The following is a 26,783-nucleotide window of genomic DNA, read 5'->3' as shown; positions in this document are numbered from 1 at the left end:
CCATCCATCCATCCATCCATCCATCCATCCATCCATCCATCCATCCATCCATCCATCTCAACTCTAAATATATGAGCTCATTCTCCTTTGTGAGTAGATAGAGAAAGATGGTGGCTTGGCATAGCACTGGGGGATATAGGGCATCCAGCTGAAGTGAGGGAATAACATAGTGAGTTGGCAGTGGGTTGGGGGTCAACAACTATATCAACTGCTATATCAAACAGCAGACCCAGTTGCAAGATTCCTTAGGTCCAATATCTTTTCCAAGGGATTCATATATCTGCAGCTTCATAAACACTTGCTACTTACTCTGCCAACTTCTTGAAGCCAATGGCTCTCCTTTTTGTTGGGGTCCCATTAGTACCTTTCCAGACATGGGTGTTCCATGGATCCGGCTGGAAAAAGAGGGAGATAGTCAGTAGAAAGGAAGTAATGGAAGCCACTGCTGCCTATTACTGAGTTGACCCTGTCTAAATGAATTCCAAGTCAAGAGTTGGGAGGCACTGAAAATTGGGGATGAGATGGGGATGAGGGTAGGAATGGGGTCACCTCATATCCTGGGCCATCTCCAGTCATCCTGATCTATATCTGGCCACTGGACCCAGATGACTGGAGGAGAAAGTGAGGTTGGTGACTTTGTACAGCCCTGCCTCGCTTAAACCCAGTTCATGGGCATGTCATGGCATCACCTCCCTGAGGTCAGGGTTCTCTTCGAGAATGAAGGACAAATAACAACACAACAGAGGCAGGGGGCAGGACCTGGTACTCGAAGGAAGGCGTGAGTCGATAATTGAGCATTTCCTGGTGGAAGACTGGTGTGATGCTGCCAGACATGGGTGGAACGATCCAGACCCAGTCAGCTGGGCATCCCCCTCGGCAGCGGTACTCATTCTCCATGTGCTTGATGAAGGACTCGGTGGCCGAATGGTGGTCAACAATTGTCACTTTGTCACTCTGTGGGAGGAAGAGGGGAGGTGACATGTGACTAGATCTAGGGATCATCCCAGGATCATAGAAATGGAGCTGGAAGGGCCCTATGAAGTCCAACCCCCTCATTTTACAGATGAAGATACTGAGAAAAATTGAGTGACTTCCTGAGGTTCACAGAGCTATTCAAGTAGCAGGCCTTTCTGACTCTGAGGTAGGGATACCAATTACAATACCATGTTGTTCAGTTGTGTCCAATTCTTCATGACCCCATGGACCATACTGTTCATGTAATTTTCTTGGCAAAGACACTGGAGTGATTTGCCATTTCCTTCTCCAGTAGATTGAGGCGAATAGAGGTCAAGTGACTTGCCCAGGGTCACACAACTAGTAAGTGTCTGAGGTCAGATTTGAACTCAGGTCTTCCTGACTCCAGGATCAGTGCTTTATCCACTGCACCATCTAGCTGCCTCTATAATACCATAATGCGTTGAAATCTTTCCCAAAAGCAGGGAAGAGCTGACACCTATGATTTTCAGTACTGAAAAAACAAACTTTTCCCCAGCTTCATTTTGTGGACTTCTTTTTTGGACCATGGCTATTCTAGTCTCTCTTACCCTTAGAAAACAGTAGGGTTGGTTGATCTGGGTCCATGATTTATGCCACTCAATAATTTTCCTTTACTTGAAATAAACTAGATTTATTTTCAGAATCCTAGAATCTGTAAGTTTGAAGGAATTTCTTAGAAGCCCCACTTTCCTTTAAGACAAGTCAATGGTCCTGGAGTCAGGTGGATATGAGTTCAAATCTAGTCTCAGATACTTGACATTTACTAATGGGCAAGTCACTTAACCCCAATTTCTTTAAAAAAGACTCAACTCAAGAATCACTTTTTACATGAAGCTTTTCATAAACCCACCTAAGGCCAGATCTCTCCCTCCCTAAACTACCTCATAGTCATTTTGTACATATAGTGTCTATATTGTCTTCTCTAAATAGGGTGCAAGTTTATTGGAAGACAGGGACTGCTTAATTTTTGTCTTCACATGCCCAAAACTTGTCACAATGCCTGGCACAAATGCCTTTTAGCTGACCCTATCAACTACACCAGGCTGGTCCTCAAACTGTTAGCAAGAGAGAGTAAAAAGTACCATACGAGGGCTGATAGTCCTCATCCTATATCGGGGAAAGGGAGGAACAAACCACAAACTATTGACAATGGTCCATTGACATTATTGTTACAAAAGCCACAACAGGGTCTGGGCCTTTGTGTCACTGAAGGACTCAAGTTCTAAACCCAGATTCCAGATCTATGTGATCTCAACCACTTGGTTACCTGGAAACTGTAGAGCACAGCAATATTGATTTCCACCAGGGCTTGGTCCTTCCATAGGGAGGAAGTTTTCCTCATGTCCAAATTCATCTTTTTGGCCACTTCCTGGAAGAAGATAGAAATGTACTTTCAATGGCTGACTGAGGAAAGGACATAATGGGGGAAATACAATGAATTTGGTGTCAGAGGTCCTTGGTTCATATCCTAGCTCAGCCACTTATTACCTGTGAAGTTTATTATAATTACATCATCTGTCTACTCCCTAGTGAAGTTTTCTCATCTAGAAAATGAGGGCTTTGGGCAAGATTGCCTCTAAGGTCCTTTACAATTTGGAATCCATGAATCTCTCTGGGCTTTCATTTCTGTGTCACCATTTTCTCATCTGTGGAATGAGGAAGGGACTTCTAAGGGTTCTGTATGTTCTATAGTCTTAGATGGCTCCTTCTTTGGGCATCAGGCTAAAGGAGAAGATGGAAAGAATCACATTGGTTCAATTAGTTCCTCTCCTAGAAAGAAATGTCTTTGAATTTCCAGAGTATGAATGATATGCCTCTCAAACTCAGTCAATACATCAAAAAAAATTTAATTTAACTTATTTTCTGTTCCATTTTAAGTTCCTGTCTCCCTCCCTCCCCACCCCACCCCTAGAGAAGGCCACTATTTGACATGGATTTATAAATATGTGTAAAACTGTACTGTGCATACTTCTATTTGTCAGTTCTTTCTCTGGAGGTGGATAGCAGCTTTCTTCATAGGTTCTTTGAAATTGATTTGAGTACTTATAATACTCAGAATAACTTGGTTGTTCACAATTATTCTTTGAACAATATTGCTGTTACTGTATACAGCCTTTTCTTGGTTCTGCTCATTTCGCTTTTCATTATTTCATGCAAGTCTTTCCATGTTTTTTCTAATGATAGTTATAATCAAAGCATAGGGTCTCGCTTAAGTTACCAAACGTTTATAGTTTGCAACAAGAATGTAAAGAGGATTTTGGATAAAGCGAGTTTGCCAATCCATTCTATCCTACTAAGGCAAGGAAGACAGCTTGGTTCCAGGTTGTTTGACCAAAAAGATGGTGGACTAGACATTTACTCCAATCCCTACTAACTCTCAAAATACCCCAAACCAACCAAACAAGCAAATCCCCAAAGAGGAATTATCTATTGGAGGTAGAAAGATTGCAGCATGACCCAAAGCCGGAGAAAGCAAGAAGCCTAACAAGGTAACAATAGTAGAGAAACTTAACGAACGTTTACCACTTTATTTAGTGAAGAGAGCAGCACCAGGAAGATGAATTACACCATAACAACAGAATAAAGAAAAATGACTTTGAAAGACTTAGGAACTCCAATCAATGCACTGGTCTGCCATGACTCCAGAGGACCAAAGGTGAAGCAGGCTACCTGTCTCATGGCAGAGAGGATGGATGGACCATGCAGATGGACACACGACTTTTTGGACACAGCTGATGTGGGAATTTGGTTTGGTTGACTATGCATACTTGTTTTGGTTTTGCTCAATGGGATGGAAAGGAGAGAAAAATAAATTTCTGTTAGTTGAAATAAAGTTTAATTAAAAAAAAAGACTTAAACACTGATCGATGAAATAATTAACCATGATTCCAGAAGACTGAAGGTAAAGCATGCCAACCACCTCCTGCAGAGAGGGTCTAAGGATGCAGGGGGCAGAGTGACATGTGTATCTTGGGCATGGCCCATGTGGGAGTTTGCTTTGCTGGATTATGTATATTTGTTATGAAGCAATGAGGTTGGCACAATGGCTGGAGAGCTGAACCTGGAGCCAGGAGTCCAGTCCTGGACACTTACTAGTTGTGCATGACCCTGGGCAAGTCATGTCAATTCTGTTTGCCTCAGTTTCCCCATCTGTAAAACCAAGATAATAATAGTACCTAACTCCCAGGGTTGTTTTGACCTTGGGCAAGTCATTTAACTTGTCTGCCTTAGTTTTCTCATGGGTAAAATAAGGACAATAATAGCATTTACTTCCAAGGGTTGTTGTGAGGGTCAAATGATATTTGTAAATGTTTTACAGATATTTGTAAAGTTCTTTGCAAATGTTAAAGTGTTACATAAATGCTAATTATTATTTTCTTTTTATTGTTGAGTAGGGTGGGAGAAGTGAGAGGGAGAAAAAATGAATGCTTGTTAATTGGAAAAAATAAAATTAAAAAGAAAAAACCACTCTCACTTGGCATCCCTTCCTGACCAGCCCCCACACTCCATCAGGCACACAAACCCACCCATTGATTTGTGCTTGAGATCTACTCAGGGATTCCCTTCCTGCTGCATGGACTCTGCCAGAGCATCCCTGGCTCCTGCCTGTTCCCTGCCCCATTAGCTTCCATTAGGGCACTGCCCAGATGCCTCCTCTGATTTAAAGACTTCCCTGATCCCACCTGGTCTTCAGTGGTCTTTTCTCTCCTAAAATTATCTTGTAATGTCTTATTTTGCATACGTAGTATCTGAGTGCATCTCTTTAGAGATGAAAGGGACCCTAGCAGCCATCTATTCTAACCCAATTATTTTACAGATGAGAAAACAGAGGCACTAGGAAGTTAAATGACTTGGCCAAAGTCACATGAGTACTTCATGGCAGAGCCAGGATCTGAATTCAGGTGTTCAGCCACTATGCTTGGTATAGTGGTACCCATCCTGTGTTATAGTGGTACTTGGCCAACATTCTTGTCACTATATCCTGCTATGTCCTTCCAGGAAAATGTGCATTCTTTGAGGGGAGGGACTTATCACTTTTGTCTTTGTATCTTCAGTGTTTAACATAATATCTTACACTTTTTGGGGGGAGTCTGGATCTGTGATTTCATCTGCAGCACCAACTCCCTCTGCCAATGCAGATTGGCAACTGCTCTGTAACTTACACCCTGAGAGTTGTCTGGCGCATTGGGAGGTAAAGTGACTTGCCCAGAGTAATGCAGCCAGGATGAGTCAGAAATGGGACTGGAACCTAGGTCTTACTGAGACTGGTTCCCTATTTATTATGACATGCTGCCTCTGTGGTCTACCTTCCATTCGACCACCAAAATGATTTTCCAAAAGTACAGGTCCATCCATGTCACTTCTCTACTCAATAAACTCCAATGGCTCTGTATTACCTTTAGGATCAAATACAAAACTCTCCATTTGGTTTTGAAAGTCCTTTATAACCTGGTCCCGTCCAGCCTTTCCAGTCTTCTTGAACCTTGCTCGCTGACATGTCCTCTTTGATCTAGTGACACTGGCCTCCTAACTATTCCATAAACAAGCCATTTTTTGTCTCCAGGCATTTTCTCTGGCTCTTCCTTATTTCTGGAATGCTCTCCCTCCTTAACTCCAGTCACAGGCTTCCCTGGCTTTGTTCCAGTCCCAACAAGAATCCTACCTTTTGTAGGAAGCCTTTCCCAACTCCTTTTAATTCTAGTACCTTCTCTCTATTAATTATGTCCTATTTATTTTCCTATTTCTCTCTATATAAATATTTTCCTATTTAGTTCCTATTCCTGTAGGAAATAAGCTGAACATATTAGCTTGCTGTTTCCTCCAATAAATTGTGAGCTCCTTGAGAGCCCTTTTTTTTTGTATCCCCAGCCCTTATTAGACTGCTTGGAATATATTAGGCACTTAAGTGGTAACTGACTGATGGGCTTATGTATAGTAGGAACTTAATAAAATTCGTGTTGAACTGACTGTTTCTATGGAATGACACCAGCAGACATTTAGCAACACAAACAACCTCAAGTTGTGCATTTCCCTTCTGGTTTTGCCTCATATTTGCTGTGTGATCAGTCTCTCTGTTCGTCTGTTTCCTCTTGTGAAACATGGCTAACAATAGTAGGCTTTGGAGAAGAACAGCTTTTGAAGATAGAAACAGATCAATCCCTCATGCATCTACCAAAGCTCGCCTTGAAGATGTAATTCTCCTTTTGCCCTAACCAACAGATGGGTCTCCCAGGGAGGGAATCAGACCCACTGTTGAGAAAAGCCAGTAGCAGAGAAACCAGCAGCAAGCTCTTCTACTTTTCAGAAGGGAGATGGAAAGAGGAACAAATTCTTGCGTCATTCTCATACATTCTAGGGATGAAGGCTCCCCAAGAGGTGTCCTTTCTGGTGCTTTAAGGAAATCATTTTGGGGGGTTCCTGGGGCTCTTCCAAATCTCCAGGGACTCCAGAGACTGCTCCATAAGTAGTCTCAGCTTCAGTTTTTAAACTCCCAGAATCCTTTGTATGATGATACATCCTGGTGACTTCACTCCCCACCCTTCTCATCCCCACCTGGAGATGTTACCTCGAGAATGTTATATCGCGAGTTGTCGCAGTAATCACGGACGCCAATCTCAGTACCCATGTACCAGCCGCTGAATGGGCAAGCACTGAACTCGAGGCCTCCGATCTCCAGGAGCATGCTGGATACGGCCGGCAGACCATACCACTTCAGCCCCAGCTCCTTGAACCATGTGAACCTGGGGATGGCAACACAGAGGAGCCAATTGAGCCAAAGTGCCCATCGCACGAGATGTCAGCTGCCACCTGCCCTCTATGTGAAGTATGAACCTCTCTGAGGGAAAACTCAAAGTTTAGTTCAGCTTGGGATGAGGTGTAAAAGCTCTACCAACTGGGCGTATTTTTAGGATGATAAGCCAGTAGGTATCATTTTCAGCGGCTCTGGATATTTTTATCATCTTCCTTGAATTCTATAAGTTCAATTACAAGCCTTTCATGAATCCACTAATCCTCAGTGAACGCTGTCTCTTTTAATTCCTGCAGTACTTATGGTCTTTTCACATAATTTAGTGCCCAACTGCATGATGTCTTATGTGGTTCTAATAATAATAATAATAAGAAGAAGAAAATAGCTAATATTTATAAGGCACTTACTATGTGCTAGGTACCATGATAAGTGCTTTACAATTATTTCATTTGATCCTCACAAAAACCCTGGGAAGAAGGAGAAATTATTATACTCATTTTACAGATGAGGAAACTGAGGCAAACAGTTCAAGCGACTTAATCAGGGTCACATAGTTCCCATAGTTCTTATATTACAGGTTACCTCAAGGCTAATGTAGAAATGGATAGTAAGAGTAAATAGTCTGCGGCACATTAACAGTGATGAGTTGCATGTGACAGAACCAGGAAAGAAAATGGTCTACTCATGGACCTCACCTTTGCCCCTTAGAATCACAAATTCCCTTCAAAGTATGGTTTGAGGGTAGCCTTCTACAGAAAACCCTTCCTGGTCTCTCTCTCTATTAACTCACTTATGTTCTCTCTCTCTCTCTCTCTCTCTCTCTGCATATATATATATATATATATAATATACACACATATATATTACTGTCCATATTTCACTCCCCACTAAAATGTAAGCTCATGGAGGATAGGGACTTTTAATTTTGTATACTCAGAATCTAATAAGTGTTTTGTATATAATAAAGGCATAAGAAATATTTGCCTTTTTTTTGGAGGGCAGTTGGGGTTAAGTAACTTGCTGAAGGTTACACGGCTAGTTTTTTTGTGTGGGTGTTAAGTGTCTGAGGCTGGAACCGAACTCAGGTCCTCCTGACTCCGGGGCCGGCGCTTTACTCACTGTGCCTCCTAGCTGCCCTGAAATATTTGTTAATTGAGTTGAATGCAGGGAGAGCAAATGTGGAAAGCCCAAGTGCTGAAAGGAAGCTAATGTGATGTTGAGATTTCAAGGAAGGCTTCCAGCCCATTGGGCAGACACCCCTGTGGAGAATTTGAGGGAATTCAAAGACAGAGTCACATAAGATGGACTGCAATCTCCCCTGCTGGACCCTCATCGATGAGTGTATTAAAGAACTCAAGTGTTATTCTACAGTACATTTGAATCCCAAGAGTTATAACTAGGGTGGGGGACCTGAGGCTTTGTTCCAGGTTGTGTATCAATTGAGGAGGATATGCTTTCATTCCTTGATGGTCTTCCTATAGATTACAGCATACCATATTTCCCTGCATATTTGGTGCTGCTGACTTTGTAAGTTGACTGAAATGGAAATTAGAGGTGTGAGCTACATTCTGGTCAGTTCCTACTCTGCTCCTTCCTCTTACTGCAGCTTCGCCAGGACTCTGGAAAGCAGCTTTGGCACGTTCGGTGGTCTCTATTTCCCCTCCATGAAGTAACATCTCAGAGTCTCTCCCTTCATGAGATCTTGAGGAGATGTCTGAGCTCTTTTCTGCTATCTCCATGCTCTTAACTGAGATAATAGAGTTCTATCCATCCATCCATCCATCCATCCATCCATCCATCCATCCATCCATCCATCCATCCATCCATCCATCCATCCATCCATCCATCTATCTATCTATCTATCTATCTATCTATCTATCTATCTATCTATCTATCTATCTATCTATCTATCTATCTATCTATCTATCCATCCATCCATCCATTTATCTATCTATCTATCTATCTATCTATCTATCTATCTATCTATCTATCTATCTATCTATCTATCCATCCATCCATCCATCCATCCATCCATCTATCTCTGTTGCTATCATTTATGTCTATCTGTCTGCCTATTATATATATCCCCAACAAGAGGATAGATACCTCCATTTTTTTTATTAGTATTTATTCAGGAGTGAGATTGGAAAAACCCCCAAGGTGCTAAAAGCACAGGGTGTGGGCACAGGTATGGTAAAATTAAGGAAAAAGTTGTCCTCATGCCATACAGTGAATACTTGTTGGCTTGATTTAGACCAAGTGTTAATGTCTCTGGGTCTCAGTTTCCTTATCTGTCAAACAGGGATAATAATACTTGAAATCCCTATTTCCTAGAGTTGTTGACAGACTCCAATAAGGTAAGCATGGAATGTATTCTGTGTTAGCATTATTACCCTCTGGGGGTAAACTCCACCCTTTTCTGATACTGGTGACTGAAGACACTGCCCTGGAATCCTTCAGCCTATCCATGAGAAGGGATCAGGAGGCTTGGAGGTGGGAACTAGAGGGCTAGCTGGGTAAAGGTACTCTCTCTCTCTCTCTGTTGGCAGATAGGGTATTTTCAAATGCTGCCCCTCTCCCTGGGCCCAGCTCACTTGGGATGTCTGATGGGCACTTCCAAAACCAGCTCTGGAGGGATCTGGAAGAGCTCAGGATCATTGCCATTGGCCTGGAGCAGGAGTGGCAGGACATCGAAACGCCCTCTTGGAGGCTTCCAGCCTTGCTGAATGCAGATCTGTAACAAAAGGTCGGGCTTGGGTTACTCAGCTGTGCCACCTGCCTCCTGGGCATCACGAACCAGGAAGGAGGAGGGGAGGGGAGAGGGCAAATGGCAGAACCTTGGTAGCCCCTCACTCCTGGGGATCCTTGGTTCTGAAGACGTTACGCTTCTACGATCCAAACCAGACAAAAATAGGGAGAATAGATGAGGTTGCTATGTGCCTGCCCACCTCCATTCCTGGATAGGTGGGAGTTCAGATGGTACTCACATCTGTGAACTCCACGTTGGCGGGGTCTCCTAGGACGCTGCCATCAGGTTGCTTATACCCTGCATATCTGATGAGCTGTGAGTTCCAGACTCTGAAGTCATGCTTTCCATCTGTCCGCTGGGGAAATATGGTGATGGCAGACCTGAAAAGCAGGGGAGAGGATGCCAGAGGTGAGGACGGGGTTGTACTCAAGGATCCAGCTTTGGGAGATGCAGCCTGGCCAACAGGTGTAAAGTCATTCTAGCTCTGCCACTTAGTAACTGTGTGACCCTGGACAAATCCTTTCCCTTCTCTGGGCCTCAGTTTCCTCATCTGAAAAAAGAAAGGGTTGTACAAAGTCATTTCTGAAGTGCCTTCCAGCTTTAAACTATGATCCTATAATTCACCTGCCCTATAATGGGGGCCAATGAATTCTAGATCAGTGCTTAGCAGGGCTACTGGGCTAGCTGTGTCATGGTGCTCCCCTTGAACTACCCAAGACCAAGCTGTCAGCACTTGAAGGCACTGTGGCCTTGGCCAGTCACTTAAAAAAATTAAAGAATCTTATAGAGCTTCATTAAGAAGGACACCGGGCTTGGAGGCAAAGAGATCTAGGTTTGAATCCCTATTCTGAGCTGTGCGACTCTGACATACTTCTTCACCTCTCTGATTCTGTTTCCTCATCTGTAAAATGTGGGCAAGAATATTTTGTACTATCAGCCTAACACAGTGCTATCATCATGAAAGTACAATATGACCCTTAAAGTTTGGTGTAAAATCAAGCTATTAAGTCTCTCTCTCTCTCTCTCTCTCTCTCCTATTTCTCTCTCTCTCCTGTCTCCTATCTATCTATCTATCTATCTATCTATCTATCTATCTATCTATCTATCTATCTATCTATCTATCTGTCTGTCTGTCTGTCTATCTTTCTCTTGGCATAGTACATAGAGTGCCAGATTTTCAGGCAGGAAGACCTGAATTCAAATCCAGCTTCTGATACTTATTAGCTGTGTAACTCTGGAAATGTCACTTGTTTCATCTTCAGTTTCCTCATATGTAAAATGGGGAATAAGCATAGTTCTTACATTAATAAATGCTTATTGAATTGCCTAGCGCTGTGCCCTGTATTATAGGGAAAGGGGTTGAGCCTGTGATTACTCTAGGATGAGGAATTCCCAGGGGAGGAAACTCCCTCCACCAGTGGAAGTCAGCACTTTTTTTTTGCAATTTGTTTTAGAAAGTTAAGCTAAAAGCAGGATTATCTGAGGATCAAAAAAGATAGTGGCATTTTACAAACTTAAAAGTGTTACAGAAATAGGGGAGTTTATTGACAAGTTTCATGGGGGCATCAAGAGCTTAAGCATGCCCAAGGATCACATGGCATCGTACTCTAGCCCCTAAGATATCTAGTCTGGATTCCTTTAGTGTATGGGTTGGCACCATAGTATACAGAGCCCCAGCCCTGGAGTCAGGAAGACTCATCTGTGTGAGTTCAAATCCAACCTCAGACACTTACTAGCTGTGTGACCCTGGGCAAGTCACTTAGCCCTGTTTGCCTCAGTTTCCTCATCTGTAAAGTGGACTGGAGAAAAAAAATGGCAAACCAGTCCTGTATCTTTGCCAAGAAAACCTTAAATGGGATTATGAAAAGTCAGTCAGAACTGAAATGACTCAACAACAAGAGATCTTGTCTAATTTTGAAATTCTGTCAATCTGTGACCATGAAGAGCCTTCTCAGTTCTAAATCTATGATCTCAGGATATTTCAGCTCTGACACTAATTGTGTGACCGTGGGCGACTCACGACTTCGCTGAACCTCAGTTCCCCCATCTGCCAGATGGAAAGAATGATCCTGGCCCTCCCTAACTCACAGGATTGTTGTGGGGAAAGTGCTTTGGAAATCTTATGATTCTATGGAAGTGAGAGTTAAATATGGAAACGTAAATAGCAGGTTCCTACTGGATTAGAATTCAGATCTTCTTCCTTTGAATGGGCTCAGTCAAGGGATGAATGTTGTCTTGTCTCCTGGAAGAGACAGATTCAAGGAAACCTATACGCAGGCTATTCCGTGGAAAGCTGACAGTTCAATTTGAAGCTTGAGGGCTTATAGAGAGCAGCCCTGGGTGTCCCTGATCTGATACCATTACTTCTTTCCCTGGTCTTATGAGGTAATTCTCACCAGCTGTGGCAGATACCAAGCAAGGTCTGAGTGGGTAGCCTCAGTGCTACCTGGCCAGTATTCCCACCCAAACGGTCTCCTCTCTAAGTTCAGTATGCTCCCAGTCTGTTGGAAGCCCATCCCTTCCTGATCAACAAATTGGTAACTTTGCTTCAGGGACCTGAGCCTCCATGTGTAATGGACTTCATAAAATTATGTGGTCATCATGGGCAGAACACAGAAGAAACACACCTTTCTAACAGAGGCATAAATACAGGGTTATTATCATTTGCATCTCTACTATCCTTTCTGGGGAGTGGTAGCTGAGTTGTGCAGTGGTTAGAGCCTTGGATTTGAGATAGGGGAGACTCTGAGTTCACATCTGACCTCAGACACTTACTAGCTGTGTGGTCCTGGGCAAGTCACTTGTCTTCTGTCTCAGATGCATCACATATAAGAAGGGAATAATAATAACACCCACTTCCCAGGGTTGTTTAGAAGGAACAAATGAGATAATATTTGAACACCTCTTTGTAAACCTTAAAGTGCTATCTAAATCCTGGCTCTTATTATCAAGACATGCACTCCTCAGTATGACTTGTAATCTTCTGTCATTTCCTTTCTCTGGAAAGTTTTATTATCTGTAAAATGGGTCATCTTAGAATGGTAGGATTTAAAGTTAGAAAGGGTGAGGGGTTCTTAATCTTTTCTGTGCCCCCTTCTCACAATCATGTTTTTAAATGCACAAAATCAAACACACAGGATTATAAAGAAAACTAGTTATATTGAAATACCATTAAGGGGCAGGTTGATGGTGAAGTGGATAGAACCAGTCTTGGAGTCAGGAGGACTTGAATTCAAATTCAGCCTCACATACTTACTAGTTGTGTGACCCAGGACAAGTCACTTAGCCCTGATTGTCACAAAAAATGAAAGAAAAACAATCATCAAAACTGTTTCAAAAGATGTTCTCTGTACTTTGTATCAGTTCATATAAAAATTGAATGAAAAAATACATTCATGTACCCCAGGTTGAAAACCCTTGATTTAATCTAAGTAAATTTTACAGGAAGGAAAGTCCCTGTGGATGGGATTCCATGATTTCACAATTCTTGAGGCTAAAAGAGCTTCACTCCTGGAGGAAAGTCTTTGGACTAACCTTCCCAGGAGGCTGAATTAGCTCAGCAGTATGGTAACATCACCTAGTGTGTACACTAATTGAGTTTTGAGAAAAGCACAGGAGTCTTGTGGGGGTGGCAAGAAGTGGGATGCAGGGCGCAGCTAGAAGCACTGGCAATTAAGACCTGAGCCCCAGCATCCAAGCCAGAATTTGAGGTGGATATTTTATAGATGAAGAAATTGCAGGGGTTGGACAAGAGGGCTTCTAAGGTACTGTACAAAGAGGACCTCCTAGAAAATTGAGTCACTGCGCTGTCCCATGATATTGTGTGGAGCAGGGTCAGTCCCTAGCAACTGTATCAAACCCTTGATAACTCTATACAATAGTACCCTGCCATCAAAAGGATTCATCCAGACAGCTGGGTGGCTGGCAGAGTCCTAGATCTGAATAGAATTAAGGAAGCCATGAAGCCACTTAGTCCAAGCCAAGATTCTCTAATCAGATGTTTCTGTAATCTCAGGCAAGTCCAGATGATGATTTGATGCCTTTGGGACATCTAAATAGAGAGGCATTTAACTTTTTAATAGCAACTCATGTTTGTGTAATGCTTTGAGGTTTACAAAGCAGTTTCCTCCCAATAACCTTGTACATGACAGAGGACCAGCATTATTATTCCCATTTTACAGATGAGAAAACTGAGATTCAGAGAGATTAACTTAAGCTAACACCAATTCACCAGAGGTAGGGGGAAAGCTCAAACTGAGATTCCTGGACCCGTTTTCCTTCCATTACACAACAAAACATATTATGTCTTTCTAACTCAGCATCCCCTCTGAGCTCACCTGAGGTTTCCTTTGTTTGTGGCATACTTGACGTGATTACAGATGTAATTGAACATCCCGTGGGCTGTGGTGCAGTCTCGTGCATCAAACACCTGAAAGAAAAGCATTGTAAGATGTCTTTCTCCCTCTCCCCTCAATTCCTTCAGCCCAGACCTGCCCTTTTATTTTATTTTATTTTTTTTACCTTTTTCCCCCTTTAATGATTATTTTAGTTAGTATGCATTTTAAACATCAACATAGGGCCACAGGACTGAGCAGTGAAAAAGGACTGTGGATTATTATTTATCATTTATTATACTGTTAAAATCTAACTTTATGTGACTAGAGATTGTTTGAAACTAGAATATTGCCCTGGAAAATCGCATAAACTTAGATTTGAACAGTATAATAAATGAAAAATAATCCACATGCTTCAAAGATGAACTGGTCTATAGAGAGGGAACTTGACCCATAGAGCCAATGAAATGAATTCTGTAAGCATTAACTTTCAGAGATTAACTTTCTCCTTTAAAGATGAGGAAACCAAGGCCCAGAGAGATTAAATGACTTGTTGAGAGCAGTACTACTACTAATTACACCACCATAGTAATGATAATCAACATTTATATAGAGCATTAAAGTTTGCAAAGAACTTTATAAATATTAAAGAGAGAGAGAGAGAGAGAAAAGGCACAGAAAGGAAAGACATAAAAAAGAGGGGGAGAAGAAGGAAGAAAGACAGAGAAAGAGAGGAGATGTAGAAGAGGGACAGAGAAACAAAAGAGAAAGAGGGGAGGGATAAAAGAGGGAAGAGAGAGAAGGAAGAGAGAGAGAGGAGGGAAGGAATGAGTAAGAGAGATAGAGAAGAGAAAGAGAGAGAGAAGACAGAGACAGACATACAGAGAGACAGAGAGAGATGGAGAGAGAGACAGACAGACAGGCTTGGCCCTCACCTGCAGCTTGGACCACTGGATCCTGCCCACACAGCGAGAAGCATTTCTCCAGGCATGTTTAGCTCCGTAAATCAGCTCTGTGTCCTTCAGCTGGTAGGTGCTGGTGGTTTCTATCTCCTTGTTCACTTCTTCCAGTCTGTCCGTGTGGGCTTTGGAGCCAAATCTGAGTGGGAAAGACAGATGGAGGAGATGGGGAAGTCACTGATAGGAACTATTAGCAGTTGGGTTCACATGTGTCATCTAGAGATGCACACACTCTATGTGCAGGCCTCAGTTTGACTGGTTACAAAATCAGAGATATTGAGGGTCTCACATTGGTTAGCAACTGATTATTCACCCCAACCCACCTCCCCCTTTTGTCAGTACTTTAAGGATCTGTAATTTGAATGGGTTTGTTGGAGAAGCAGTGTGTTACAGTGGGTAGACATCTGGTCTCAGAGTTGGGAAGTCCTGGTTTAAGTCCTGCCTCCAGTATATATGGTGTGTGTCATTCTGGGCAAATCACTTAACCTGAGGTGCCCCAGGCAACAGTCCTAAGACCATAAGTTGTAGAGTGGGTTCTGAGTGCTATTGATAGAGGAAGTTTTCATACCAGGAGTTCCCTCCCTTGGTAAGATTTCAGGTCCATTCCAAAAAATTTTATTGGTGTAAATATTACCCCTTTCCCCCCATCCCAACTCAGATTGCAAGCCCTCTATATTTTAGTCTTTCGGAACTGTGGTCATTGAAAAATTCCTCACTACGTGATCCACTTGGGGATTAGGTAGGTTCTCAGACCAGCTTTTCTGGGCCCCAGATCCTCAATATACAGTTCATCCCTAGGCCTTCAGAAGGACTTGACAGAACTTCTGTCTCACTGGCATAGCTTTTAGAACTGGGAGTCACCTATACATCGTGACGAGACATTGAAGAAACATGTCGAATAGGTAGAAGGTCCCGATTCTACCTGAGAGAACTCTGGGATCCCCATGTATTTTTTTCTTTCTTTCATTTATTCAACAACCATTTAATAAAAGAAAAGCCCTGTACTGGGGAAGACGACATCCGTATGTAAGGTCCCTGCCCTCATGGGGCTTAACCATCAAGCCAGGGTATAAGACCACATCCCAGAACATTGTGTTAAGCCTACCAGATAACGTGCAACTTCCACTTGCCTCTTTATAGATGAGTAGTATTGATCTATGAACTCTTTGGCCAAGGGAAAGAGTTGCTCTTTTGTCCGAATATCCTCAGGCTTCCGTATATGTTGGGAGGGAAACATGATGGAACCCATGCAGATTTGCCCAGTGCAAGCTGTGTTCTAAAGGGAATGGAGAGAAACAGGGTGAGGATTTGGCCAGTGGAATACGGATGATAAGTGCTTTTGTGTGTCTTGTATTTACCCATTAGAATGTAAGCTCCTTGAGGACAGGGACTCTACCTCTCTCCTCTCCCCTCCTCTCCTCTCCTCCCCTCCCCTCCCCTCTCCTCTCCTCTCCTCTCCTCTCCTCTCCTTTCCTTTCCTTTCCTTTCCTTTCCTCAATGCTTAGTCTTGTGTTTTGCACAAATTAAATACTTAATAAGAACTTGTGGTCTTCTTGACTGCCTATGGACAAACTGAGGGCCCTGATGGTCACAAAGGCATCTGTTTGACTCCCTGGTTGATAAGCCAGATTTTAGCAGCATCAGCCAGCCTCACAAACTTGTCAAAGATGGTGGGAAGAAAAAAACCAAACCTTAGTCTTGGATTCAGGGGCCTGAGTTTGAATCCTGACTCTGAAATTTACCAGTCTAACATTCATGGTGGGTAAGGTTGAGCCTCAGCTGCCTCATCTGCATAACAAGAACAAGAATGTTTGCCCAACCTGCTTCACAGAAAGAAGGGCTTTGCAAACTGCAATGCGCTACACAAATACACACTTGTTCCCATTAGGATCAGCAGAGCATAGATTCAGAAACAGAACAAACCTCAGGGGCCATCTGATCCAATTGCATCATTTTATAGATCATTTTACAAAGGGAACGGAGTCCCAGGAAGGTTAAGATTTGCCAAAGGTCACATAGGGAGTAATCTGCAAAGCCTAGATTAGAATCCGAGTTCTTTGACTCCAAATCCAATGCTCTTTTCATTCTACCATGGTCATCCCATAAGGAGACAAGGAGACATTCTGAGGAGAGGCATGTCATCCAGGAACAAGGAAGGGATATTGTCTTTGGACTCTGCCCTGGTCATGATGTGTCTAGTCTGGCAGGACCTAAGTGATCATCTGATCCGACCTCTTCATTTTACAAAAGTGGAAACCGAGGCCCACGAGGGGAAGCTATTTGCCCAGCATCACACAGCTAGTTAGGGGCAAAGTCTGTAAGAGAATTCCGTTCCCCTTGCTGCACTCTCTTGAGTTTTTGGTACTGTGCCACCCTGATGCTGCTTGGAGGTGGTACTCGGTAACATTCTGGGCACCACATTTGAGAAACAACATGGAGAAGCTGGAGAGTTTGGGAGGAGAATAACCAAGGTGAAGGTGAAGGCTCTCCAGTTTATACCACATGATAATGGGAGGCACCTGGTACAGAGGAAAGAGCCTGGCTTTGGAGTCACAATACCTAGGTTCAAATCTTGGCCCTGTCACATATACTACTGGGTGACCTTGGACAAGTCATGCATCATTCCAGGTCTCAGTTTCTTCATTTGTTAAAATAGATGGCTTACAATGTCTATTTTTTAGCTCTTGATTTATGATCCTCTGAATTGGGGATATTCAGCCTGGATTAGGAAGATTGAATGGGGACTCTCTAGCCATCCTGGAACATATGAAGGTCTGCTGTGTAGAAGAAGGATTACATTTATTAGACCCAGCAGGCAAAACCAGGCACGAGGGAGGGAAGGAGCTATGCAAAAGCAAGGCTCATGTCAAAAAAAAGCTTCTTAATCATCAGAACTGGCCAAAATCTGACTGGACTGTCTCTTAACTCTGTACTGGGATACAGTTGGAATGGGGGAGGCAGAAGGTTTCCCTTTAATGAAATTCTTCCCTCAAAGGCTGGATGACCACTTATTGAGGATGGATTTTTAGGTATTGTTTGGACTAGACATCTCTGACATTTCTTGCTCTAAGAGTGTTTCTATAAGGAGATTTTGTCCCTAGGGAGGGGAATGAATTCTCTCAGGCATCACTAACTGGCATATTGGGGGCTCTTACATAGTTCATTTAGCTTAGCCGGAGGGGCAGGAAGGGAGGCCCTTACTTTCTAAGAATAACTTACTCAATTACTATCTCCATGGAATAGGGCCATGGTTACTGAACATTTTATACCCAGGACTGTGAAGCGAAGGGAGATGAATTCTCATGGAGGCCCTGCCACTAATTACCTGTGTGATGCTGGGCAAATAATCTCCCTTCAGTTGGCCTCAGTTTTCACTTTTGTAAAATGAAGAGGTAAGTCCAGGTTATCCCTTAGGTCCTATCTGGTTCAAACATACTGAGATTTTATGAATTCACTCAATAGCATCTTTCCTAAAACATGGTACCCAGGACTGAGCACTGTGGTCTGGATGTAGTCTGAGTTAGACAATGGAAGGAGTTGAGTGAAAGATAAAAGAGATTGGTAGAAAAGAGTCCATAGGCAATAGGGAAGATTCTTAATTAGAATTATCTCCAAGGGTGGTTTTGAGGATCAAATGAGATAACATTTGTAAAGTTCTTTGCAAATAATTAAAGCACTATATAAATGCTAGCTATGGTGGTGGTGATGATGATGATGATGATGATAATTATGGTGGTGGTGATGATGGTAATAATGTAGGAAGGTTAGTCTAGCAGAAAGGGTTGGAGGGAGAGAGAAGAAGTAGGGACATCAGTTAGGAGACAGGTTGGAAAACAGCCCTGGTGTAAGGTGATAATGGACTGAACAAGGAAGATGGCATTGTTCATCCTTCATTTTTGAATCATGGGGTGATGTTTTGACTTGTACGTGAATTGGATTTAAGTGAGGTAGAATGTCACCAGCCTCACTATCTCTCCAGCGCCATCATAGTCCAGTGGCAGGACAAAAGTCAGGATGAGTGACAATGGCCTGGGATGCAGAGGATGACCCGGGGTCTTTGATGCCTTATCAAAGCTCCACAGCACCTACTTCAGCCACCTTCATGGCCCCTGGAACAAACTATTCTCATCCTCTCATTCTGCCATTCTTCACTGGCTTGGTGTAGACACCCTCTCCTCCAACTCACCAGTGGGTTTAAGGCTTGTTACAAAGTGGAAGAGATCCCTAGGCAGAAATCTTACGTGTGTGTGGGGGTGCTTACCAACGTGCTCTTGAGGTGGAGCGTGTCATTGAGGACCACATCTGTTTCCCAGTTCTTGACTTTGAGAAATCGAGGACATTTGGTAGGACTGCCATTCTTGGTAGGCGACTGCCTTCCCGAGGTTGGGGGCTAGAAAAAAGAACAAAGATGGAACATCAGAGAGTAGAACCCAGGGACAATTAAGGGAAATTATTTTTCTGGAATGTGGGGCAGCTGGATGGTGCAGTAGATAGAGTACAAAGCCCAGAGTCAGGAAGACTCACCTCCCTGAGTTCCAATCTGGCCTCAGACACTAGCTGTGTGACCCTGGGCAAGTCACTTACCTCTGTTTGCCTCAGTTTCCTCATTGGTAAAATGAGTTGGAGAAGGAAATGGCAAACCACTCCATTATATTTGTCAAGAAAACCCCAAATAGGATCATAGAAAATATGGAATGACTGAACAACAATGATATTTTTCTGGAATAGAGTAATGGAAAGAACATTTGGTCTGGGGTTAAGGGACTTGGATTAAATCTTGACTGTATGATCTTTGGCAACTCACTTAACTTCCTTGGACCTCAGTTTCCCCAACTGAAAAATGAAAGTGTTGGACTCGACAGACTTTGAGGTTTCTTCCAGCACTAGACCTATGATTCTATGATATTGTACAAGACCCTTAATGTCTTTGGCTTCAGCCTGGGACAGGATGACCTTCAATGTCTCTTCCAGTTCTCACTCCATGGTTCTAGTATTTCTAGCCTTCTAGTAGAGAGAACATTGGATTTGAAGACCTGGGTTCCAATTCCAACTCTACTATTTACCATGTGTATTACCTTGGGCAAGTCACTTCATTTCTCTGGGAATCAGATTCTATCTTTGTAAAATGGGAAAATTGAACTGGACTCTTCCCCTTTTTTGATGTGTCATGGGCTCCTTAGACCTCCTGAAGCCTATGTTCTAGCTCTCTGAATGTTATTTCACAATTCATAAAACAAAATCACAAAGGAAATAATTGTATTGAAATATAGTTATTAAATATTTAAAAGCCCAAGTTGTTAAAATATATCTATATATCTATTAAAAACCCCAAGTTTGTGGACCCTGAGTTAAGAATCTCTGCACTAGATCATTTTTATGACTTCTTCCCTTTTGAGATCCTGATCTGTTAGGCCCATAAGGAACAGATAAACCAGTCTCCCCAAACATCAACAAGGAGAGCATGATTCTCACAGCCTTTATCATTTGTCTTTAATTATAGTTATTTGCAGCCAAGACTTCATTTCTTCTATTAGACCATAGGATCCTTGAAGGCAGGAACCATGTTTCATTAAATTCTTTATACCAAGTGCCTTTATATCATCATGCCTTATACCTACTGGGGAATTGATTAAACATTTGTCTAATTGAATGTGATGGGGATCAAAAGGTTAAGGTATAGGGGTGGCTAGGTGGTGCAGTGAGTAGAGTGCTGCTCCTGGAGCCAGGAGGACCTGAGTTCAGATCCGGCCTCAGACACTTAACACACACACACACACACACACACACACACACACAAACTAGTCGTGTGACCTTGGGCAAGTTACTTAACCCCAATTGCCCTCCAAAAAGCAAAAAAAAAAGGTTAAGTTATAGTTTGGGGAAAGTTTCTTCCAGTTCTAAATACATGACCTTAAAATCAAATGGAAAAGAAACCCAAATTAAATATATGATCCTATAGTTTGGTTCCATTATTTAGCACTGACATTTATCGGTCATGTGAACATGGACACCACCTTCATTTTTTGAAGTTCTTTGGTAAAATGGTGGGTTTTGACTCAATGACCTTTAGGGCCCGGATCAGCTTTAAATCTATGAGTTTCTTTTTCCTGGACAGAAGCTTGTCTCATTACTCCTCATCCCAATACCTTGGATAAATCACTGAGGAACTATGGGACTTTTTTCTCCCCTATAAATAAAGGGGCCCAGGCTAGATGACCCTTCCAACTCTAAATCTAATTTCCTACGAACAATTCAGCAAATATTGGGGAAACAATTGGGGGCTGGGGGTACCAAAGTGAAAATAAAATAACATAGTCCCTGCCCTCAAGGAGTTTACAGTCTAGCATGGATGGGGAAAGGGTGTATTCTTATGTACACAAAGAGCTTACAACTCAATGACTTGAGAAAGATGAGGGTATATTCATAGCTAGCTCAGTGGAGTTAGGGAAAGCCCAGAGAGGAGGAGGATCCTCATCTGGGATCTCAGACGAAGAAAAAGTAGGAGGTCAAGTGGAAGAGATCAAGTCAAGGGTGGGGTGGTGGTGGTGGTGGGATCTCTTCTAGGCATGGATGGATCAGGCAAAAGGAAATAATGTTTAGCTGGGGAGTGTGTGAAGGGAAGAAAATTTTTAAAAGTGCTTAGAACCACATTGTGTAGGAGGGTCTTAAATGAATGAATGAAAAAGGATTTCATAAGCACATTGTACTGAGCATTGGAAATACAAATACTAAAAGCAAAACAACCCCTACTTTTTTTTTCTTTTTTTGCCTTTTGGAGGACAATTGGGGTTAAGTGGCTTGCCCAAGATCACACAGCTAGTTTTTGTGTTAAGTGTCTGAGGCCGGATTTGAACTCAGGTCCTCCTGACTCCAAGGCTGATGCTTTACTCCCTGCACCACCAAGCCACCCCAACAGCCCCTACTTTTAAAGACATCCCATTCTAGTAGGGGATGCAAGACATTTAACTTGAATATCAAGCTAAAGAGTTAATGCTTTATTCAGTAGACATTGGGGAGCCCCTGGAAGCTGTTGAGAAAGGAAGTGACATCATTATTATCCTCTTTGAATGAAGACCACCTTCTGGGATTACTTGCAGTGTGTCAAGCAAGCTGGTGTTGCTTGCTTTCCTATATCTTAATTTTTTTCTTAACCAGAGGTCAGTTTTCTAGGGGACTCTCCTGGGCTATACGATTATTGAATCTCTGGGTTCCCTTCTATAAGTTAGAAGCCACAATTCAGACAGATAACTGGGGAAGAGACCAGTCTGAATAACAAATGGAACTCACTCTTTTTTTTTTTTGCAGAAGCAAAACAGATGCCCGCCAACAGGAGAATTACTAAATTAGTTGTGTTACCTGAATGAAATGGAATATTGTTGCACCATGGGGAATAAAGATGAAGATGAGGAATTCAGACTTATATTGGAAGACTTATATGGACTGATGCAAAGTGAAGTAAGCAGGGTCAGGAAAACAATAGACACAATTAATTCAACAATTTATATGGAAAGAAGAAACACAACAAAGATCCTTAAATTGAATGCTGGGTAAATATAATGACCAAGCTGGGCCATGAAGAAGAAATGAAAAAATGCACTTTCCCCCATTATTTAAAGAGGTAAGGGACTACAAATATAGAACATTGCATATGTACTGGTTAGTTTTGAGGAATTACATTTTTCTTCTCCTCTTTTAAAAATATTGCTAAAAGGTATGGCTATCTGATGGAGGAAGTAAGTGTATTTGGAAATGATGGTGATGTAAAATTAAAACATATCAATAAAATATTTTTAAAAGAAATATAGCTAATTTATTAACTAAACAACACAAGTTAAGTGCCTACTGTGTTTAGAGCACTGTTTGAGGCACTGGGAGAAATTTTTTTGGGGAACTGGATCTATAATTTCATTGATATAAAGAACTTTCAGTGAAGAAATTCCTTTAGCACATGCTCTGTAACTTGTAAGCCACTGACTAGGGTCCTTAGAGTTAAATGACTTGCCCAAAGTCAATGTATTTCAAAGGCAGGACTTAGGTATTGTCTTAAGAGACTGATATGGATGCATAGGAAACTCTCTAACCAACTTAGGTTTTAAATTTCCATAAATTTGGAAACTGGGTCAAGTAATTGAGGATAGATAAAAAAACATGAGACAGTCACTCAAAAACAGTGTCAGGATGGGGGTGGCTAGGTGGCGCAGTGAGTAAAGCGCCAGCCCCAGAGTCAGGAGGACCCGAGTTCGGTCCGGGTCTCAGACACTTAACACCCACCCACACACAACGAGCCATGTAACCTTGGGCAAGTTACTTAACCCCAATTGCCCTCCAAAAGGCAAAAAAAAAGCCGTCAGGAAGGCTAAATTTCAAGGGGAGCTGATGGAGGTGAAAAAAGCTAAGGATAAAAAGGTTTTTTTTAAAGCTATATTGGGAGAAAACAGAGTATCCGAGGAGAAATAGGACCTTGAATTGGCACAGATGGAATGATCACAATGAACAACAGAGAGAAAGGAGAGATACTTGATTGTTATTTTGCAACTGTGTTCACTGCCAAGGAGAATGGCCCTTGCTTTTGAAGGACAGAACAAAAATGACTAAAGGGAGTTGGTAGCCAAGATAAATAAACAAAGAGTAAAAGATGAGTTAGCTGCTGTTGATGAACTCAAGTAGTCTGGATCTGATGAATTTCATTCTTGGGTATCGAAAGCACTTGAAGATATAATTGCTGAGCCATTGTCAATGAGAAGTGAAAGACTATGGAAAAAGAGGGAGAGTACCATGAGATATTATTTGTAAAGCACTTTAGCATAGCACCTAGCATAAGGTAGGCTCTTAATAAATGATGGTTAAAAAAAGATTGGAGAACAGTAAATGTTATCCTAATTTTCAAAAAAGAAAGAGAACAGTCTATATGCCAAGGAACTGGTATTTGAATCCTGGAGAAATTCTAGCAAAGTCCATTAAAGAGATGGTTAGTGAATATCTAGAAAGGGAAACTAATTATTGGCTCTATGAAGAATGTTAGATCATACCTTATTTACCTCATTTCCTTTTTTAACAGGATCACTGAACTAATAGATAAAGCAATTCTGTGGATATAGGTTATCTAGATTTTAGTAAAGCTTTTGACAAAGTATCTAATGCCATTTTTGTGGATGGAGATATGTGAAGAAGAAGTTAATACAATGAGATAGATTTAGAAAAGATTGGGTAGACAAACTCAGTTAATTGTTAATGGTTCAAAGTCAACATGGTAGGAGGTCTCCAGAGAAATGTCCCAATTGGTCCTGGGCTATTTAAGACTTTTATCAGTCACTTGGGTAAAGGCATAAATGGTATGTTTATCATATTTGCAGATGATGTGAATTTGGGAGAGACAGCTAACACAGTGGATGATAGAATTGGGAGCTTGGCAGGTTGAGCATTAGATTGAAACTAAGATGAAGTTCAATAGGGAATAACATGAAGTATTACTTTGACAACTTCATAAGCACCAAAATGAGGGAGGTATGATTAGGCAACAGTTCTGAAAAAGATCTAGGGATTTCAGTGAACTGCAAGCTCAACGAGTCAGCTGTGTTGAGTCAAAATGTCAGTATGGCATCCAGGAAAGCTAACATCATCTTGGGCTTACATTGGGCTTCTACAGGAAGTAAGAGTCCCATTGCAGTCGATTCTCATCAGACCTCATCTGGAGGACTATGTTTCAGTCCAAGTGCCATAGTTCAAGAAGTACATTGATAAATAGGAGAGTATACAGAGGAGGGGATCCAGGATGGTGGGAGACCTTGAATCTATATCTCATGAATATTGGTTGAAGAAACTGGAGAAGACTCAGAGGGAACATGAGCGATGCCTCTGAGTATCTGAAGAGCTGTCATGTATAGAGTGGAATGGGCTGCTTCAGAGGATGATGCCATTGAAGGTCTTCAAGTAGATATATTATTTATTATTATATATCTATAATAAATATATATAAATTACATATATTTAATATATAACATCAAGTAGATATATTACAGAATAATAATCCCTTGTTGGATATGTTAGATTGGGTAGTTTTTTCATCTTCTGGTTAGACTGTCACTTGATCCCAGATCTCCTAGATTTTGAGGCAGCTCTCCATCCTTCATGAGGTAATATTTGTAAACATGCTTAGCACAGTGTCTGGAACACAGTAGGCACTTAATCATGCTTCTTTCCTTTCCTTTCCTTTCCATTTCTTATTAAATAAGAAACACAGAATCAGAATTTCAGAAATGGAAGAGACCCAAAAGACCACCTAGTCTAACTCATGTCTGAGAAAGAACTCTCACCAAATGCTCACCCTGCCTTTATTTGAAGATTATAAGATCAGAGATTTAGAGTTGGAAGATATCCATATATACACACATATGTGTATATACACGCATGCATACATACACATATAGCAATGTATATGTATGTACACAATATACATGCACACATACACATACATACATACATACACACATATATACATTATAATCTCTCCCATTAGAATGTAAACTCCTTGAGGGCAGGGACTGTTTTTGCTTTTACTCTACATCTCTAGCATTAAATGGTGTTTATCATATAACACCTAATAAATATTTGTTGATTGGTTAACTAATTGGAAGGGATATTAGTCCAACTTCTGGTTTTACAAGAGAGGAAACTGAGTCACAGTTACGTGAAGGGCCTTAAGTCCACCTTGCAAAATGGTAGAACTATGGTTTAACACATATCTTCTGACTATAAATCTCAGGGGTCTTGTTTAGAGAAGCTCTAGGCTCAGATGGTCCACCAGCACCACCAAATAGGAAGATGTAGTTCAGGGGAGCTATCCTTCCATGCTCCAGGGCACTTGGCATTCTGGGGAGATCTATAGAGAAGACAGTCAGCCCTGGGTGGATGAGCATGGCAGGAGGCACTTGTGTTGGGTGGGGCCCTGTGGGTGGGCATCAGGGAGCCATCGTTTGCCATGAAGCGAAGGGGTGGGCACTCTTTCAGTTAGAGAGATAGCAAGCCTAATAAAAGAGGCCATCTGTTGAAGTTCCAGATGTGTATGGGGTGATCATTAAAGAGGCGAGTAATTGGCGACCACAGGAAGAATGGTCTCCACCCATCAGCCCTCAGTTTCATGGGGTTGCATACTCGAAACCAGACATTAACGGGGCCTCTGGCAGGGCTGTTGTACTTAGGGCTTTGATGTTTTAATTAGGCAGCAGTGATATTAAATGACTCAGGAGTGGGACAAATGGAGAGATTAATATAGCAATCAGAAGCCCACATGGGCGCCATGACGAGGGGGTGCCTGGCAGAGGTGCCCCTATAAGAGGGCAGATTAGGGACACTTGTGAAAGTATTATTTGAATATCAGACTGGAGTGGGCCAGGTGCCCCACCAGACCGAATCTTTCTGGATTTGCATCCAAAGTAGAAACAATAGAAGCCTTTCAGGTGGACAGTGGTATTGTCTCTGGGGCTCAATGGGTAGCTGTCAATGGCTGAGTGGATGGGATCTCTCCAAGTGATATGTCTGACTTTGAAAAGCAGGAATGGAACTCTGGGAGATTTAAAAGGCCTGGGGCAATTCAAACATGGTCACCCATTCTGATCAAACCCAACTAGCATTTATGCTATTTCTACTATGTGCGAAGTATTGTGCCAGGTTCAAGAGAGACAAAAATGCAAGACCTTGGAACTGACAGGTCTGGCAGAGTCCCTGTGAGGAACAAGCCAGTATTATAATTTTGAGGTGACTCAAAGAAAATGTTTATGTTTTGCAAACCTTAAAGTGTATATTAATGTGATTTATCCACTCATAATTAGTATATCCATTTCCCTTTCTCTCCATTCATCCATCTATCCCTCTTATCTATCTGTCTATTTATGTATCTCTCTATCCATCTATCCATCCATCTATCATCTATCTATCTATCTATCTATCTATCTATCTATCTATCTATCTATCTATCTATCTATCTATCTATCTATCTA

General features: G+C 41.9%; 1 protein-coding gene across 1 annotated transcript in view; it reads right to left on the bottom strand.

Moving 5' to 3' along the window:
* NOS1 (nitric oxide synthase 1) overlaps window positions 1–26,783 on the bottom strand; it is a 143,133-nt gene that overhangs the window by 45,974 nt on the left and 70,376 nt on the right. Inside the window, exons 4-13 of the mRNA XM_069081409.1 lie at window positions 19,049–19,177; window positions 15,918–16,063; window positions 14,764–14,926; window positions 13,832–13,923; window positions 9,733–9,874; window positions 9,340–9,479; window positions 6,563–6,737; window positions 2,264–2,365; window positions 760–954; window positions 310–395 (exon numbers count right to left, since the gene is read on the bottom strand). Coding sequence (XP_068937510.1) covers window positions 310–395; window positions 760–954; window positions 2,264–2,365; window positions 6,563–6,737; window positions 9,340–9,479; window positions 9,733–9,874; window positions 13,832–13,923; window positions 14,764–14,926; window positions 15,918–16,063; window positions 19,049–19,177 — 1,370 coding nt within the window. The remainder of the gene's footprint in view (window positions 1–309; window positions 396–759; window positions 955–2,263; window positions 2,366–6,562; window positions 6,738–9,339; window positions 9,480–9,732; window positions 9,875–13,831; window positions 13,924–14,763; window positions 14,927–15,917; window positions 16,064–19,048; window positions 19,178–26,783) is intronic.

The sequence above is a fragment of the Petaurus breviceps genome, unplaced genomic scaffold, assembly GCF_028583685.1.
Source record: "Petaurus breviceps papuanus isolate PSGF00001 unplaced genomic scaffold, PetGlider_PUasm1.0 99, whole genome shotgun sequence".
NCBI classification, from domain to species: Eukaryota; Metazoa; Chordata; class Mammalia; order Diprotodontia; family Petauridae; genus Petaurus; species Petaurus breviceps.
This window is presented reverse-complemented; position numbering and strand designations above follow the sequence as displayed.